The 19,447-nt window shown below is 45.5% G+C and overlaps 1 protein-coding gene across 50 annotated transcripts in view; it reads right to left on the bottom strand.

Annotated features, from left to right (window-relative positions):
- Positions 1–19,447, bottom strand: part of LOC148056491 (uncharacterized) — a 40,935-nt gene that overhangs the window by 2,073 nt on the left and 19,415 nt on the right. For 19 of the 50 annotated variants that reach the window (XR_015702915.1, XR_015702914.1, XR_015702911.1 and 16 more), the window contains 13 exons: positions 18,330–19,405; positions 6,453–6,573; positions 5,581–5,618; positions 5,043–5,138; positions 4,335–4,594; positions 3,144–3,788; positions 2,946–3,055; positions 1,924–1,976; positions 1,763–1,826; positions 1,626–1,673; positions 1,500–1,540; positions 1,378–1,420; positions 1,161–1,265 (listed from right to left, as the gene is read on the bottom strand). Coding sequence is in view for 13 of the 50 variants with exons in the window: in XM_087749509.1 (XP_087605635.1) it covers positions 1,161–1,265; positions 1,378–1,420; positions 1,500–1,540; positions 1,626–1,638 (202 nt within the window). In the remaining 37 variants the exon portion in view is untranslated. Of the gene's footprint in view, positions 1–1,160; positions 1,266–1,366; positions 1,421–1,499; positions 1,562–1,625; positions 1,674–1,762; positions 1,827–1,923; positions 1,977–2,945; positions 3,056–3,143; positions 3,789–4,334; positions 4,595–5,042; positions 5,139–5,580; positions 5,619–6,452; positions 6,574–14,511; positions 14,632–17,916; positions 18,016–18,329; positions 19,406–19,447 lie in introns of all 50 variants that reach the window. The other 31 variants (XR_015702892.1, XR_015702891.1, XR_015702895.1 and 28 more) reach the window with 19 other exon arrangements.

Consider the following 19,447-nt stretch of genomic DNA (forward strand, 5'->3'; position numbering starts at 1 on the left):
ACAATTAAAGGGACTCTAGAACACACTTGACAATACCTACCAGCTATCCAAAAAAAATAAAACCACCAACCCACAACACGCCCAGATAACCTCCACCCAAACAAGCCACCCTAATTAAACCAGGTAAAGCAAGTGACCTGGATGCTGACCAAACCCCAGATACCCCTGAAAAGCACTTCCCTCATGGCTCTGCTCATTCCCACAACACATTATTAAATGAGTACAACCTACTGTTGACAGGTTGTCAGTCCAAGATGATTGTACAATGTTTGCCTCAACAGTCTAGGCATAGCAACACTGTAACCATAGACTCTTATCGCTATTCCACCTACCCCCTGACTCCACACCCCTCAGGCAGGGCAGCTCCAGGCCACACACACATACACATTCACTCACCCTCTCTCTCTAGAGAATGCTACAAACAACATGCCTCAAAGACGAGAGAGAACTCTCGGCAAGAACACCACCACCCAGACAGCAGATGCCATCTGGCAACATGACCTCCGGAACCGTGAGGGCAATGTGATGAGGCTCTACAGCAGCCCCAGAAAGAGAATGGAAAGTCACAGCCCCTAACAAGAAGTTACTCTCAAAACTGAGAGGATGTAGGCACAAGCAGCCCAGCTTCAAGACCTAAGAACGTAAAGGACACAAGCAAGAAAGCCCAGTCCGCAAAAGTGGACGGCAAGAGAGTAGAGCTGCTCAGGCAGCCGAGAATAACGCCGCAGAAAAGGATGGCCTTGAAACCTCCGAGACACCAGACCAATCCACATCGCACGCTTGTAACACCAGAAAAGAAGCATCCGATCGGCACTATGCCCACAAGTACAGGCATTCAAGATGCTAGGGATGACACCCTAATCACAACTCCTGAGACACATGGCACCCTCCTTTAGTGCAAAGATGACATCGAGACCTCATAAAGTCCTAAGACACAGAAGACAGTCCATGCAAACTACCCCACAACAGACACAGCCTGGAACTGCCCTGCCTGGCACACGCTGGCATCAAGCTGAGGAATAACCTGCTCCCTTTACCTGACCAGAGGGGACCATACCTGGACAGCCCTCTCCCGTGCACTACATTTAAAAACCCTTTCCTGCAATGGCCAACCTCATACCCTCCCTCCCCCGACCCCTCTCCAGCACCACAGCCTCAACTTAGCTTGCAGATAGATGGCCACGAATCCAAATCTATCCTGGACAAGGAAAACCACACTCGGCCCACTAGATTCATCCTGCTGTCACCAGGTTCCACTCCACCACCTGCAAAACAAAACCAATGCCAACAGTCAGCATCGCATCAGTCAACACAGAGCTTTCACATAACATCCGCCACCTCAGACACGCCAAGGCATGCCACTCACCAGCTCCGTACCTATTCTGGAGTCAGACGCCGTGTCTGTGGTCGCTTCCAGCACCTAGGATACAAAGAGACAGAAAGTTACCTGTGCGCTTGCAAGAAATCACCAACCCCACGCTCCCTACTATCCAGCTCACCTCAAACACTCCTCCACTTCCAAGGGCAGCCCCAACAGAACCTGCAAAACCAAAGAGAAACACTGCAACGCAGTGGCCATACAATACTTGCCTATTAGACACCAACCCAGCCCACCACTGCCTCACCTTCCAGGACCATTTGTCAGCAGGCAGCGTTGCCCCTCCAAACAGCACCTGCAAAAACCAAATAAAAGTGGCACATGCTGAAATACTGCTCAAACCCTCAGCCTGCCCACACCGATCCCCTTCTGAGCCTCCTTTACCTTGAACAGCGTGCCTGCCCCACCTCCGTCAGTTTGGGTTGGCACTTTGAGGCTGACACAACACCTGTAAGACCCAAACAACAGGGGCTGCTTAGAACTGGACCAGCCGCACACAACACCTGAAGATTAACCACTCCCTCAGCCCACCAATCCACGCTCACCTTGCCCAAGTCAGCTCCAGAGCCCATAGCCCACATTGCTCATCACTCGGAACCTTCACATTAAAAGAGAAAAATGTCAGAAACACCATAATGTAGTCAAAGAGCCACCAGTCACATCTTCCCTCTCATCCCTCAGCTACTCTGTCCAACATGGCTGTACAACCTTTGCCTCAACAGTATAGGCATAGCAACACTGTAACCATAGATTATTATTGCTTTTCCACCTACCCCCTGACTCTACATCCCCAGGCAGGGCGGCTCCAGGCCAAAAAAAACACACACGCACACACCGACATTCCACAGCACACTACAAACAATATGCCTCAAAGATGAGAGAGAACTCTCGGCAAGAACACCACCTGAATGGAAGACACCATCCAGCAAGACGACTTGCAGGACCATGACGGTCACATAACAAGGCTCTATATCAGCACCAGAAAGACTGAAATGTCACAGGCCCTAACAAGAAGTTACTCTCAAAACTGAGAGGACATAGGCACAACAAGCCTGGCTTCAAGACCTAACAACATAAGGATGCAGTCTGCAAAAACAGACAGCAATAGAGCAGAGCTGCTCATGCAGCTGGAACAATGCCACAGAAGAGGACTGCCCAGGAACTTCCAAGACGCCAGACCAACCCACGCCATATGCTTGTAAACGCCAGAGAGGAAGCGCCCGATTGACACTATGCCAATGAGAACACGTGTTCAAGACAGTAGGGGTGACAACCGAAGAGTGTGCTGCCCTCCTTGGGCATAAAGACAACATCGAGAGCCAAGCAATGCCTAAGACACAGAAGACAGACAACATAAACTACACAACAACAGACACAGCCTGGAACTGCTCTGCCTGGCACACCCTGACATCCTGCTGGAGAGTAACATGCTCCCTTCATCTGCCCAGAGGGGACCGTTCCCGGACAGCCCTCTCCCCTGCACTACATTTAAAAACCCCTTCCTGCAATGGCCAACCTCATACCCTCCCTCCCCCACCCCCTCTCCAGCACCAGAGCCTCAACTTACCTTGCAGATGGCCACGAGTCTGAATCCATCCTCAACAAGGAAAACCACACTTGGCCTGCTAGATTCATCCTGCGGTCGCCTGGTTCCTCTTCACCATCTGCAAAACAAAGCTGATGCTGCCAGTCAGCATCGCATCAGTGAACACTGACCTTTTGCACAACATTTGCCACCTCAGACGCGCCAAGGCATGCCACTCACCCGCTCAGCACCAATTCTGGAGTCAGATGCCACAGCTGTCATCACTTCCTGCGCCTAGGATACCAAGACACACAAAATTACCTTAGCACTTACAAGAAATCACCAACCCCACACTCCCTACTACCCAGCTCAACTCAGTGCTCCTCCACTTCCAAGGGCAGCCCCCACAGAACCTGCAAAACCAAAGAGAAACACTGCAACTCAGTGGCCATACAATACTTGGCTATTAGACTCCAACCCAGCCCACCATCGCCTCACTTTCCAGGACTGCTCATCAGCAGTGCTCCTCTGAACCTATGTGCAGCACCTGCAAAAACCCAAGCAAAAATGCACGTGCTGAGATACTGCCCAAAACCTCAGTGTGCCTGCACTGATCCCCATCTCACCCTGTTTTACCTTGACAGCCTGAAAAATAACCACTCCTTCAGCTCACCAATCCCCACTCATCTTGCCTGAGTCAGCTCCAGGGCCCATAGCCCACATTTTTTCTTGTGAAGGTTCCAAGCAAGGAGCAGATAGAAACACCATAATGCAGTAGAATAGTTACCAGTTACATTTGCCCTCTAACACCACACACCGACCCACCTTCTTACAGCGCTGACCTCACCTCTCTTTTGTCATGCTGGACGGCTTGTCCTTCTGCATCTGCAGATCAAATAATACCAAACAAGTCACCTGGATGCTGAGCAACATCTTAACAATTCTAGGTCTTGTTCTTATTTAGCAATACCATCTACAGGCCAACCACAGGCTACTATGGAAAGAAATATATAACTCAAATATTAAGGCCTACACATATAAGCCTTAACATCTTTGAGATTCATTCCACTCAAGTGGAATGAGTAAGCTCGTACTCTAGCTGCCTCCCCAAGACTGCTGCAGTCATCCCCTCGGCACCTGGCAACCACCACAATAATTGCTGTCCTCACCCACTGCCAACAGCTACTCAGTCCAAGATTTGCCTCAGAAGACACAGCAGACAGACAACACAAACTACACAACAGACACAGCCTGGAACTGCCCTGCCTGGCACATGCTGGCATCATGCTGAAGACTAACCTGCTCCCTTTACCTGCCCAGAGGGGAGCATTCCCAGACAGCCCTTTCCCCTGCCCTACCTTTCAAAACCCCTTCCTGCAACTGCCAACCTTGTCTCCTCATGCCCTTCCCACTGCCAGCCCCTCAACTTACCTTTCAGAGGGCTGGGGGTCTGCATCCATCCTTGACAACACGCACATCAGCCAGCTGATGTTTTCCTGCTGTCACCAGGTTCCTCTTCCTCATTTGCAGGACAAAACCCCATGGCACCAGCAGTAAGCATCATGACTGTGGACACCGACCTCTTCCACACCACCTTCACCCTCAGAAGCACCATGGCATTCAGCTCGCCTCCTCCACGCCGATTCCAGAGTCTGAGGCTGCGGCCATCATTCCTTGTGGCACCTAAGATGCTAAGAGACACAAAATTACCTTTGCACTCGTGGAAAGTCACCAGTCCCACACTCCTCCACTCTACTTCCCACCTCGCCTCCAATGCTCATCCAATTCCAGAGATGGCCGATGAAAGTCTCATGGAGACCCCTCAGACCCAAATGCTCGATGAGAGATGCTCTTGCCAAAATACAAGCTCAATGAGGAAAAGCCAAAGGTGATGTGGAGCAAGCTATTAAAATCTTCGTACAGAAGTATGCATTACTTCAGATGGCAGGACGGTTCTGCCAGGTCAGTCGGACCCAAGCACCGGGTTCTAACGCACATCCAGTGGTGTCCGTGATATTTCTCGTGGCCTCCCATGTAATAGACAGCTCCCCAATCTGGGACCATGTTTTGCATGTCCCAGCCCCTCCTCACCCCCATGATGAATATCAAACAGAACAAACAAGGACTCTACTTCACCACCTTGGCCTCCAAAAGAAGCTTCCTTCCTGTGCTGACAGGCGACACTGACATCCTGCTGCTATTCCTCAAATGCAGGCTGGCCCTCGGATGCCTCTACTGCCAAAGGAAGAGAAAATGATTACGCTCTTACAACGCACCCCATCCTCCTCTTGTTCTTCGAGGAATCAAAAGAAAGCCACCATCCCCGATCGCTACGCAACAGGAGTCTGTGCTGGAGGTGGCTGAGCCCATCCCTGTAAATGGAAAACTCTATGACCCTACTTTGCCTTGTGGCAACAGCACGTGCCATCAGGATGCCCCAAGCCCATTTGTGACTCCCTACAAAAATCAGATACGATTAGGTCAAAACACCTGGCAAACAAGACATGACCTAAACACACGTACCCCAAAATCAGTCAGATAGCGGGCTTCCTCCCACACAAAACTCACATCTTCCACAAATACACAAACCAGAATAACATGACACCAAACATCATAAAATCCTTACCCTCTGACACACTCTGAAAGGTATTAGTGCACCCATGTAATAGATACTCACACTATCAACCCCCGTACCAGACTTCCTCAGGGCCAGACCTGCAAACACAGGAGGAATCCTGACGTTACCTCCCCAGATGCCCCAGAGCTCAGCTCTCGTCATGGGAAAATGCTGGTAAGGATAACTACAAAAGAAAAAAATAAAAAAAAGACAGGAAAGAGCCACAGGGACCTGGATGACAAAAGACAACCTGACCTTACCTGCAAGAATAAACACCAGAAATCCTGCAAAAAAAAATTCTAACGAAAACCCAGAAAATACGAAAAACCCAGGAACCTCAAAAAAAAACAGAACATTGCACCACGCAGCAACCAAGACTGCCTGATGGATGAAGCCAGGAGGATGAGAGGTCCGCCACAAAAGCGGCTCGAGACCCTTGAGCCCAATTACCTACAAAACCCATCAGCAATTACTGCAGCAGTCTGCCGATGGAAAAGCCACAACAGCATGACACAGCGACTCAGAGATCTGAAACAGACACCTTACGACTACAGAAACTGGTGCTAAAAACACTATAAACAAGAACATCATTGTCATGTACAACACTAGAGCAAGCCTCATTGGACACTTGAGGAAAAATGCAAAAAGAGAAAAATAGAAAAAGCTTGCGTGCCCAGGACTGTGATAAAAGACACACCCTTCCCTGGAGATTTTTAAGAGCACAAATAATACACATCCTCTTCTCCGAGAAATACAAAGGAAGACAGTGACACAAGCCTGCACTGGAAATAAGTGTCTAGTCAATGCCTTTAAGTAACAATCTCTGTGACATCCTGATGGACGGTGAAGGGACGGACACAAAAATTACCTCAGGGAATGAAGTAAGTAAGAGGCACAGACCCGAGAGTTCCGGAGGGTATATTTTTACGTACCTTAATGTACCCAATGCTTTCCGAGTTAAGACTTGTCTGATGTTCGGCCTTGCATGTTGCAATGCAGAAGCCCGGACACTTTACGCTGCATCTCTCATGACTTCATCCTATCTCCCGTCAGCTGTGGAGAGATTAAAACAGAACAGACCTCAGCAAAACCCAAATCCAACTGCAAAACCCATCTGAGAAAGGGAGGTGAGATCACCTCCCTTACACAACCATCACCTGGTCCCAAAGCTTTGAGAAACCCCTTCTCTTCTGAACTAGCAGGGAAGGAAGCCCACTCCTTCCTGACAGCTCCTGCCCTATATTTGCACCCCAAACCTCCCCATATCAGCTGCTCCTCAGGAGCTGCTCTTGCAAGCTGTGCCCTGTGTTCTGTGAGCACCCCTTATCTTTCATCTTCCTGCAGACTCCAGGCTCTGCTACAGACCTACAAAATACCTGAAGTCCTCATGCTTGTGATCTATGAGTGGCCTGCTGCAATCTGCAAAGGTTCTAGGGACAACACGGTACCCTGTTGGTGACTGAGAAAGGTGATGAATCATTCCATACCCTGAAAGACACTATGCCTTATGTCCCTGCTACTTTCTTGAAAAATGCTAAAACTCCATATACAGATAGATAGATGCTAGATCATCTCACTATGAGTCCTATTAAGAGATGGTGTCAACAACTTGCATGGCAAAACTAGTGAAGAAAACAAGGTTTTATCTTCAACAGAACCAGGAATTCCAAAAAAATACAATGCATTTAGAATAAAAAAGAAAATCCAAACTCAGACTAGTAACCCATCTTACCACCCTGAATGCCCAATACAACATTGAGGACCAGAGAAAAAAAAAAAAAAAAAAGAGAAAAAGCTGCACACAAGTGTACTTTTTACTATATATGCTGCTGAACCTTGACTAGTCCCAAAGCCCTTACCTCAAACAAACACTTCTACTTCTCTCAGTATCAAGACACACCTACCCAAATAGCTGAGGCAGGCCAAAGTCTGCAGTCAACTGAAGGAACAACAGAGCACTGACACCAGAGAAGCCCAGGAGCAGAATGAGCTCCCAGAGCAGAAGCTGCGGCTCATATCCCCCGGGCCCCACCCACCACCCTTCCCACAATCCCCTGGGAAAGGGGAGGGGCAAACCACCAGAAGGCATAAAGGCTGCCGGAGGAGTAGCAGGGAGTTTTCTCTTATGCCTTAGGTTTGCAACATGCAAAGCACTGAACAGAGAAAGCAACAGTTACTGGAAATGACAAGATCTGCTCTTTTACTACATCTACGCTTATTGCATCAGCGACGTGACCAGGTAGGGAATTATACACAATTTTTCTGGGGCGTGGATAAAACAAGATAGACATCATATGAAGCTATGTAGGAAAATAGCTCATTAAATGCAATAGCAATATTATTACCAAACATTATGTTCTTTACTTTCTTCTGAAAAAACCCAAAAATATATGGGATTACACTTCACTTCCAGCAAGACCATGCATGCTACCTAACTTCTACCAGAAGTATGTTCCAGATAGGACTGAATGACAAAGCAGAATTAGATCCCATAAGAATCCCTTCTCAAAAATATCTCTGGGTATAAAGTAAATTATTTACTATAAATCACTGACAATTCAGTCACCTCAACAGTCTCTCCGACAGACTCCCTTAATAGAACTAGATGAGTCCCAAAAGACAAAACACACAAAAACCCCATAGAAATACAAAAAGTGTCTCGGAGACTGTATTAAGCAGCCTAATGAACACCTAAGTAGCTAGAACAAATATAAATTGCAAAACACAACAAAAACCACCACGGGAGATGTGTCGATAAAAATAGATGAAAGCTATTGCCTTCTCTGAAAAACTCAGGAGGAGATCTGAGCCAATGATAGACATCTTTGGGGTACCAGCTACCAAATAGAAATGTAGTATAAGACAAAAAAAACAGACAGACTGCAGTGGAGCACAAAGATGGCTTTGGAAGAGGTTCTGACAAAACAAGAGGCACAGTCACAGGGATTAGAGAGGTTCCAAAAGGGCCAGAGAGACCAAAGAAGTCTTGAGGGTGCAATGAGCTCAAAAGGGAATTGAACAAAGTACAGATGTCCTCGGGGACCAGGGACTGAACAGAGGTGTACTGAATGGGAGAGAGGACAGAAAGACCAACCGGGGTAACAGAGGCAGACTCAGGAAGGGTTCAGAGGGGGAGAGGTGTGCAAAGTGCCCTGCTGAGCTAAAACAGGGCTCTAGGGCATAGGGGATGTCTTATGAGAGCTCGACAAAGGAGCTGAGGAGTGCCAAGGGGGCCTGAGAAACCAAAGAAGCCTCAGAGATAACAATGAGGAACTCTGAGGGGGATTTCAACACAGTAGAGATGTTGTCAGGGGACCAGGGACTGAACAAAAGCATCCTAAATGGCAAAGAGTAAGATAAGAGTGCTCTGAAGTGCACAAATAAAAAAAAATTTAAATGGAGCTAAAGTGCTACAAGAGTGCTGTGGAGTACAAGAAAGGACTCAAGAGGAATCGTTATAGAGAGTAGGGGAATTATGAGGGGGCAGGGTAAGAAAAAAAAGTCTTGGAGACACAGCGAGAGCCTTGGAGTCTCAGGAGAACGTCTAGGCAAATTACAGATGACTATGTCAAAGAGGAACCAAACAAAGACACCCTTGATGGCAGAGAGACAAAAGAGCGCTGTGTAGCAAAGATGGGAGGCTCTGACTGAATGAGAGAGATGGAAAGGGCAATACTGTGCTATGAGGTGCCGTAGAGAATGAAGGTGGTCTCGGGAGGTGTTGTGACTGTGAGGAGAGGGGAGTTGAGGGGGGCTGACGGACAAGAGGTGGCTTAGGACGACAAAGAGGAACTCAGGGGATCATCTGAGCAGAGTACAGATGGTCTTGGGTGGCCGGGGACTGAACACGGCAATCCTAGATAGCACAGAGAAACGAATGACTGCTGTATGGCTCAAAGCGCTACGAGAATGAGGTGGAGCACAAGGAAAGGTCTCTGCAGGTATTGTAAGCAGGAGAAAAAAAATGTCCTGAGGGAGCAGAGAAACAGAAAAAGGATTGGGGACACGACGATTAAATCTAGAGGGGATCTGAACCAACTAAACTCATCATCGGACAGCCAGGGAAGGAATAGAGGCACAGCTAGAGGGAAGAGAGGCTGGGATAACCAGGCTGGTCACAGATATGGACTTGGAAGGTCTTCTGAGGGAACAAGAGGGGTGCGAGGTCCGCTACGAAGCTAAAGGCGCGCTAAGGGTGACCTCGAAGGCATAGGCAGGCATTGCGACACCGTTAGAGGGGTCCCAAATGGGCCGGAGAGACCGAAGAAGGCTTGGGACACGAGGAAGATGTCTGGAGGGGATCAGAACTTTAGCTAGAAAATTGGGTTAAAAGACTGGTGTGGCAATTAATCATGGACTCCACATATGAGTTCAGGTGAAGACACTTCATTTTACAATCTATCCCTTTTATAATATGATCTAGTGTCCATGAGCAAACAAAGCTTATCTCATTGCTTATTGCCTTGTGTCCACGCGTCTCTTCAGCGTTGCTTATTGGTTCTTCAAGTTGGTGCACGCGAATTCCTCTTTCAGGTACGTATCCAATCTCACCCTTATTTTTCTGCCTCTAAGTTTCACAAACCTGTTTGTAACAAGCCTCAAGGGCACAGCTGCATTCCTGTGAACCTGTTTGTAACAAGCCTCAAGGGCACAGCTGCATCTCGTCAAAGTAAAACACAATCTCATTTATTCCCACAGATTGGGTTAAAAAAACCCCAAAACCTAAAAACCTAAGCCAAAAATGGGAATATACTTTTTAAATAACACTGTAGTTTTAAAATAACTTCATGCTGACATTGGTTTGTGCAAACTAAAAAAAAACTCATTCATTTCTCTCTAACAAAAGACAAATCCCCTGAATATTTTCCTTTTAGCCCATTGTATCTGCAGACAATTTCAAAACTAACAGATGTACAGGCAAGAGAGAAAAAGTTACAGCACCTGCACAACATTCTTTCCACAAACAGCAGCTGGAGGGAAAGTAAAATATAAAAAGGAATAAAAAAAGGAAGGTTCCATCCGAAATCTCGGATGTCCTTGGGAGGGTGGGGACCAAATGGAAGCACCCTAGATGGCAGACAGGACGATAAGAGCACTTGGAGGCACAAACAAACCCGATTAAATATGCCCTGGGGAAAGATTCTCAGGGAGCAAGAAGGGCGCAGAGAGCACTACAGAGCAAAAAGAGGCCTGTGGGGCACGAGGACCGCCTCGGTAGGCACGATGATGGCAGAAGGGGGGTGTTGAGAGTAAAAGAGAGACAGAAGGCAGCTCTGGGGCACGATCCGAAATGCAAGAAGGCATCCTAACAATGTACTTATGTATGTCCTCGGGGGATGAGCGACTGAACAGAGACATCCTACATAGCAGTGAATAAGGTAAGAGAGCTCTGGAGCTCAGACAAAGCCTGAGCAAGGGTTCTGTCTGAATGACAGAGACACAGAGGGCTGCAGAGCTCAAAGGGTGCCATGGGTCTCAGGGGGCATCATGACGGGAACAGGATGGCTCCAGGAGATGGGGGAACATGGACGTAGAGACAAATGAAGGATTGCTGACACAATGAAGTACGCGGGAGAGGATCTGAACAGAGTACAGATGTCCTCGGGGGACCGGGGACCGAACGGAGACATCCGACATGGTGGAGGGGAAGGTAAGAGCGCTCTGGGGCAAAATGAAAGCCTGAGGAGGAGTTATCTCTGAGTAAAGCAAAACTTTTTAAAGTGACAGCAATTAAAGAAATAAGGAAAAAAAAAATAGAGACAGTGAACTAAAACAGAGAGGTAGAAAAAAAATTTTTAAAGCGAGGGCATTCAGGCAAGACAAGAAATAATTAAAACATAAAGACAACGAAACTCAGACAGTGAATGGGATAAAAGATGACAGAAAATTTTAAAAGCGATGGCGATTAAAGAAATAAAATATTTAAAAGTAGTATTGGTAAACTAAAACGAAGATGTAGAAAGAAAATCTAAAAAGCGATGGCAAAGAAGCAAGAAAAATAACTAAAAAAAAAAGACAGTGGAGAGAAAAAAAGGAGGCATAGAAAGAACATTTAAAAAGCGAAGTGGATTACAGAAATAAAGGAGGAAAAAAACCAATAGGGACAGGGACCTAAAACGGAGATGTAGAAAGAATATCTAAAAAGCGAGGAAACTAAGGAAAGATAGGAAATAATTGAAAAATAAAGACAGTGAAATGAGGACAGTGAATGGGATAAAAGGAGACAGACAAGTTTAAAGCAACAGTGATTAAGGAGAAAATTTTTAAAAAGCTACAGCGAACTAAAATGGAAATGTAAGCAGAAAATGTAAAAAGCAAGGGTACTAAGAAAACACAAGATATAACTTAAAAAGAAAAAAGACGGCAAAATAAACACAAGGAACAGGATCAAAGCAGACAAACTGTTAGAAGTACAGCGATTGAGGAAATAAGGAAAAAATTAATAAAATAGCGACAGGGAACTCCATCGGAGACAGAGAAAGAAAATTTTAAAAGCGAGGACACTAAGGGAAGAGATTAAATAATTAAAACCAAATAGATGAAAGGGGGAAAAGTCAACATAGAACACTGAAAAAGCAACAGGGATTAGGGAAATGAATGGGATAATTAAAAAACAGGACAGCAAACTAAAGGGTCGGAGAAGGAAAATTCAAAAAACGAGGGCCCTAAGTAAAAACAAGAAATAATTAAAACACAAATACAGGGAAATAAAGGCAACAAGAGGACAGAAGGAGACAGAAAAAATTAAAGGAAGCGGCAATTAAGGACATAAGGAAGAAATTAAAAAATAGCATCGGCAAACTAAAACAGAGACGGAAAAGAGAATTTAAAAAGAGACGGCACTCAGGAAAAATGACTAAGGACAATTAAAACCTAACAGCCACAAACAAGATAAAAGTAGTACATTTTAAAAGCCAAAGGATTAAGAGAAGGAAGAACTGAAAACACACTGACAGTGAACTACAACACAGACATAACCAGCAATTTTAAAAAGGGACCGCACTAAGGGAAGACAAGAAACTATTAAAAAATAAAGTGAGTGAACAGGATAAAAGTAGGCCTACAAAGCAAACATTAAAAGTGGGGAGCGTTAAGGAAATCAAGGGGAGGGAAACTAAAAAATAGGGACAGCCAACTAGAAGCAGAGAAAGAAAATTCAAAAAGGAAGGGTGCTAAGGAAAGACAAGATATAATTAAAAAATAAACAGAAAAATAAAGATGGGGAACAAGATAAAAGTAAAACACTTAAATAGTGACAGTGATTAGGGCAATAAAGACAAAAAAATTTAAAAACAAGGACAGCAAATTAAAAGAGAGACATAGGAAGAAAATTGAAAAAGCAGCGGTACTAATAGAGACAAGGAATAATTAAAAAATAGAAACGGCTAACGGAATAAAAGTAGACAGAAACTTTTGTCATGGTTTAACCCCAGCCAGCAGCTAAACACCACACAGCCGCTCACTCCCCCCCCCCGCCCCAGTGGGATGGGGGAGAAAATTGGAATGGTGAAAGTCAGAAAACTCATGGGTTGACATAAGAACAATTTAACTAATGAAGTAAAATAAAATAGAATAGTAGTAATACTAGTAGTAGTAATAATAATATAATAATACAATAATACTATACAAAGCAAGTGATACACTATACAATTGCTCACCACCTCCTGACTGATGCCAATCATGTCCCCGAGCAGCGATTGCTGACCCCGGCCAGCTCCCCCCAGTTTATATACTGAGCGTGACATCATATGGTATGGAATAGCCCTTTGACCAGTCTGGGTCAGCTGACATGGCTGTGCCCCCTCTCAGCTTCTTGTGGACCACATAGAGCATGGGAAGCTAAAAATTGCCTGACTAGTGTAAGCACTACTTAGCAACAACTAAAACATCAGTGTGTTATCAACATTATTCTTATACTAAATCCAAAATGCAGCGCTAAACCAGCTACTAGGAAGAAAATTAACTCTATGCCAGCTGAAACCAGGACACTTTTAACAGCAACGGTGATTGAAGAAATAAGGAAAAAACTAATAAATAGCGAGAGGGAACTCCATCGGAGACGGAGAAAGAAAATTTAGAAAGCGAGTGCAGTAAAGGGAAGAGAAGAAATAATTAAAACCAAATAAATCAAAGGGGGAAAAGTCAATATAGAACACTGAAAAAGAATCGGGGGTTAGGGAAATGAGTGGGAAAATTAAAAAACAGGACAGCAAAGTAAAGGGACAGAGAAGGAAAATTCAAAAAATTAGGGCCCTAAGGAAAGGCAAGAGATAATTAAAATGTAAATACAAGGAAATAAAGACAGCAAAGTGGACATAAGGAGACAGGGAAGTTTAAAGGAGGCAGCGATTAGGGAAATAATGAAATGATTTAAAAACCACATCGGTGAACTAAAACGGAGATGGAAGAGAGAATGTATAAAGTGACAGCACTCAGGCACAACAAGAAAGGACAATTAAAAACTAACGACAGCAAACAAGATAAAAGTAGAACATTTTAAAAGCCAAAGGATTAAGAGAAGAAACTACTAAAAAAATACCAAAGGTGAACTACAACACAGACATAACCAGCAATTTAAAAAGCGACCGCATTAAGGAAAGACAAGAAATCATTAAAAAATAAAGACAGTGAACAGGATAAAAGTAGGCCTAGAAAGAAAACTTTAGAAGCAGGGAGCATTAGGGAACTGAAGGGGGGTGTCGTGGTTTAACCCCGGCCAGCAACTATGCACCACACAGCCACTCGCTCACTCCCCCCCCGTGGGGTGGGGGAGAAAATTGGAAGGGTGAAAGTCAGAAAAACTCGTGGGTTGAGATAAGAACAGTTTAATAATTGAAGTAAAATGAAATAGAATAGTAATAGTAGTAGTAGTAATAATATAATACAATAATAATATATAAAGCAAGTGATGCACAACACAATTGCTCACCACCCACCGACGATGCCCAGCCCGTTCCCGAGCAGCGATCGCTTCCCCCCCGGCCAGCTCACCTCAGTTTATATACTGAGCATGACGTCACATGGTATGGAATAGTCCTTTGGCCAGTCTGGGTCAGCTCTCCTGGCTGTGCCCCGTCCCAGCTTCTTGTGCACCGGGCAGAGCATGGGAAGCTGAAAAGTCCTCAACTGGTGTGAGCACTACTTAGCAACAACTAAAACATCAGTGCGTTATCAACATTATTCTCATACTAAATCCAAAACACAGCACTATACCAGCTACTAAGAAGAAAATTAACTCTATCCCAGCTGAAACCAGGACAGGGGGAAACTTAAAAAATTGGGACAGCGCACTAAAAGCGGAGAAAGAAAATTTTAGAAGGAAGGGCCCTAAGGAAAGACAAGATATAATTAAAACAAACATAGCAAAATAAAGACAGCAAATGGGATAAAAGGAGACAGTAAATTTTAAGCAAGAAAGCCCAGCTAGCAAAAATGGATGGGAAGAGAGCAGAGCTGCTCACACAGATGGGAAAGACACCACAAAATAGGACGGTCCTGAAACCTCCGAGACGCCAGACCAATCCGCTTTGTAAGCTTGTAACGCCAGAAAAGAAGCACATGATGGGTGGTATGCTGATGAGCACAGGCATTCAAGACACTAGGGATGGTGCCCAAGGGGTGTTCTGTCCTCCTTGGGCGCAAAGATGACATCGAGACCCGAGGAAGGTCTAAGACACAGAAGACAGACCACACAAACTACACAACAACAGATACAACCTACAACTGCCCTGCCTGGCACACACCGGCATCATGCTGAAGCATAACCTGCTCCCTTTACCCACCCAGAGGCAACTGTTCCCGGACAGCCCCCTTTGATGGTGTGCTCCCCCTGCCCACCCCCCCCCACCACTTGACCTTTTCCCGTGGCCTGCTCAAGCAATAATCACCAGTGGCGGTTGTGACGGATGCATCCAGCTCAAAGTGGATTTGGGGGAGACAGATAACAATGCAATAGCCAAAGGCTAATGAATGGCAATGTGTCCACCTAACCGCAGTGCTGGTCAATGTCCGACTCGAGCCAAATTTGGAAGAAACTATCATACACAGCTGGTATGTAAATATGACTATCAGTTAATGATCTTACCCCCCATAAATAGCGAGCAGCCCAGGAACAGTAAGCCAGACCCATTGTTAAAATGGAAAGAACTGCGGGACCTCGGGGCGGTCGTCCACAACATACTCCGCAAACCATCCCCTGGGATCCGTTACAAATGACAAATTTGTGAGAGAGAGATAGCAGAAAACCAGGTGAAACAGACTAAATACTTGTGGCGAGTGCGTCTAAGCGGCGGTGATCAAATAATGCCAAGTGAGGAGGAAGCAAATGGCTATTGTGTCTGGGAGTTTTCTTAAATTTAGGACCCGACCCAAAAAATACACCCCGTTCTATCACCAGCAGAGTAGCTTATTGGGCTGGAGGAATAGATACCGTGGAGTGAGGTTAACCTTCTGTAATCCCAATTAAATCTCTAAGTGAGCTTTCTACAGCTGTCACAAAAGCTGCTCGCATACAAGCCATGCACAAATGAGGACGACATGATGTCCCACTATCTGCTATGGTAGTTTTCATGATGTTAAAACTACTGATTGGAGGAGCCCCTGCAATTCTTAAACCCTATCTAGTTGCAAAACGGAATGAGATTCAGAGAGATACTGAATATAATAGACAGGGCAATAACGCTCTAAAGCAACTCCCTACCTGGGCAGAATTAATGCATGGCATCGTTAACTCCAGCTGTGAAACAGGCTGGGACAATGCACCAGCTGAAAAACAAAACCCGAAGCCCCAGGGAGGGGATCGCAAAGTAAGACCAGTTAAACAGGGAACAGAAACCAGATTTAAGGGAAACAAATTTAAAAACCCACAAACAGAATCTCAAGAACAAAGGAATGAATTATGGAGGAATGCATTAGCTCTAGGCATTCCCAGAGATGCGATTCAAGGTCAGTCTACTGGCATTATCTTGAGTCTAATTGAAGCGTTCCAGAAACGAGATGACAGTGAAAAAAAAGGAGCGTATTTCAACTCCTCCGGCGCTGGTCCTCAGGAAGGGAGACAATGCCTTCGTCTCCCTTAGCGAGGAATCGCAGGACACAAAGTCAAAAAACAAGTAGTGTCCGGAAGGCAATTGGGCCTGCTTGTCCAGAAAGCGGAGGCTTATCAGTGGATAAGCGACCATAGCCCATACATTTTAATTCCAGTCAGTCCTCAATGACAGTTTGTGAAGTTTTTAATAGATACGGGAGCACAAATTTCAATAGTAACACAAGAAGTTGCCAAGAAGCCATGCGTGCGATCTGGACGGCAAAGAGCTAAGACTACCAGCATGAACGGAGGGAGCGTCGAGCGTCAAACTGGCAAGGTCAATTTATGGCTCCCGGGCAAAAAAAATGCATGATGACTACTCGCTTTGTAGTTCGAGATCATCGTGACAGTATTTTAGGTTTCACCATTTTAAACAGATGAACCCGGTATCCGCCGAATGGCGGCGTGCGGTAATTCGGCTCAAATATTAATCCCAACCCTGGTAGAATTCGGGAGGCTCTGGTGCGGGCACTTTGCGTGGCCCCTGTGCTCCCCGTGTCAAAAATCGCCTACGTACCACAATATCCAATTTTTGCTGCGGCATGAAATGGAATTTCTGAAGTCATAGCCAATTTAGAGAAACAACAAATTATCTCCAGAACCCGCGCCCCCTATAACTCGCCTGTCTGGCCTGTTTGGAAAGTGGATGGGAGGTGGCATTTAACAGTCGATATAGTCCCACTAACAGCTGCTGTACCGAACATTGAGAACTTAACAGCTGCTTTGCAAGTAGCTGCATGCCCGAGGACTGCGGCACTATATGTACAAGATATGTTCTTTATGGTTCCCTCGAAGGAGAAGGATAAAGAGAAGTTTGCTTTCACTTAGGAGGGAATACAACAGACCTCTAACGGGCTCCTGCAGGGGTATGAACATTCACCCACGATTGCTTTTGCTGCACTTGCTGAACTTTCACAGATGGTCTCAAAACACAGAATTAGCGCACAATGGATTTTTCCTTCTTTTTACCGGGGTAACCTGTTCAGATTCTCCCCGCTGAAACAAGTCTCTCTTTTCTCTTACGGCACCCCGCAGGATGGCATCGTGAAAGTAATACTATCAAAGCCCAAGACGTTTGTCTTGACACCGAACAAAACGTTTGTCATTTTGAAATACATCCCGATGAATCCCCTGAAATTGTACTTGTATATGTTGGAAAAGGATGCGTTTGTAGGAGAACATGATTTTATATTCGTAGATACACGTAATCGCTCAAATATGTGTGTTTGTAACTTTACTAAAAATATGGGATGTGACTTTAATTATTCAGCTCCTGTTACATCTTATCAATTGCTACAATCTAATTATACCTCAAGTCAAGATTTATGGCCTGTTCCCATCAGAATGAATCTTACACTGGTGAAGAAACCGCTATGACACGATGAGCTTCGTCAACCACTAGAACGCATCTGAAACAATGGACACGAAACCCTAATCAATGCACATCGTGATACAGAAGACATGCACCATGTCTCAGAAGGAGTGAAGAAGGATGGAGAACACCATTGCTGAGAAACCCTCTTTGGATGGTCACCGACAGCAATGGCAATGTTTAATCTTATGCTTCACCCAGGTGTGATTTTACTAACTCTAATACAGCTATTACTTATTATTCTATTGTATATAAAGGTTTAGTACACGATAAAACAAATAATCCAACTTCAACCACCCAAAGCATACAAATTAACGTATAACAAATAGCAGTGCTTCACTGTCTACTTACCACAGGTCTATTGGTGCACAAACTATCAATGTGCTATTTACGGCACAGAGGCAAGAGGTGACCGTACCGCTGCTCTGTGAAGGTAAGATGAATTGACTATAGTCACGGGGCAGAGCGTGGTGGTGTGCTCCCCCCATCATCCCCCTGACCTCTTGACCTTTCCCCATAACCCTGCTCAAGCGATAATCACCAGTGGCGGTTGTGACGGATGCATCCAGATCAAAATTAATTCAGGGGAGACAGATAACAATGCAATAGCCAAAGGCTAATGAATGGCAATCTGTCCACCTAACCGCACTGCCGGTCAATGTCTGACTCAAGCCAAATTTGGAAGAAACTAACATATGCAGTTGTTATGTAAATATGCCTATGAGCTAATCATCTTACCCCCATAAATAGCAAGCAGCCCAAGAGCCCTTTGAGCTCTCCTGCATGACAGCGGGCCTCACACCAGGATCTCCCCCTCAGTAGGGACACCTCTCAAGGTTACTCCTTGAGGTTGAGATGTTCCTTGCTGCGACAGATCCTCGGTAAGTGACTAATAGCATGCTAAACTTTGAAATCTTAGTGATATAAAAGATTGATTACGCATATATAATCCTTTAGACATAAACTGTTGACTGAGTCTGGGACTAGGATTGGATCCAGCTGCAACTAGACTCCTCTCTGAGGAGGAGTTTAGAAGGCAAGGGGGTCTTCTCTGAACCTCGTGACTCAACGGGAGAGTCTCCCCGAGAGTCTTGTCTGACCCCGTCCCCTACCCAGTAAATAATCAAGCATAGCCTGCTGTTGAATCTCCTTAAACCGCTGCTGTCGCATTTACTATCAAACTTTGTTATCAATAAACATATTGCTCTTACAGGTGCACTCTCATGCCACCCGCAACACCATCTCCCCTGCACTACCTTTAAAACCCCTTCCTGCAATTGCCAACATTGCACCCTCCCTCCCCTGACTCCTCTCTGGTGCCTCGACTTAGCTTGCAGATGGCTGCGAGTCCGAATCCATCCTCGACAAGGAAAACCACACTCAGCCTGCTGGATTCATCCTGTGGTCGCCTGGTTCCTCTCCACCATCTGCAAAACAAAACCAACCAATGCCGTCAGTCAGCATCACGT

This window comes from Nipponia nippon, unplaced genomic scaffold, assembly GCF_047370975.1.
Source record: "Nipponia nippon isolate SJK-2023a ecotype South Korea unplaced genomic scaffold, ASM4737097v1 scaffold_13, whole genome shotgun sequence".
NCBI classification, from domain to species: Eukaryota; Metazoa; Chordata; class Aves; order Pelecaniformes; family Threskiornithidae; genus Nipponia; species Nipponia nippon.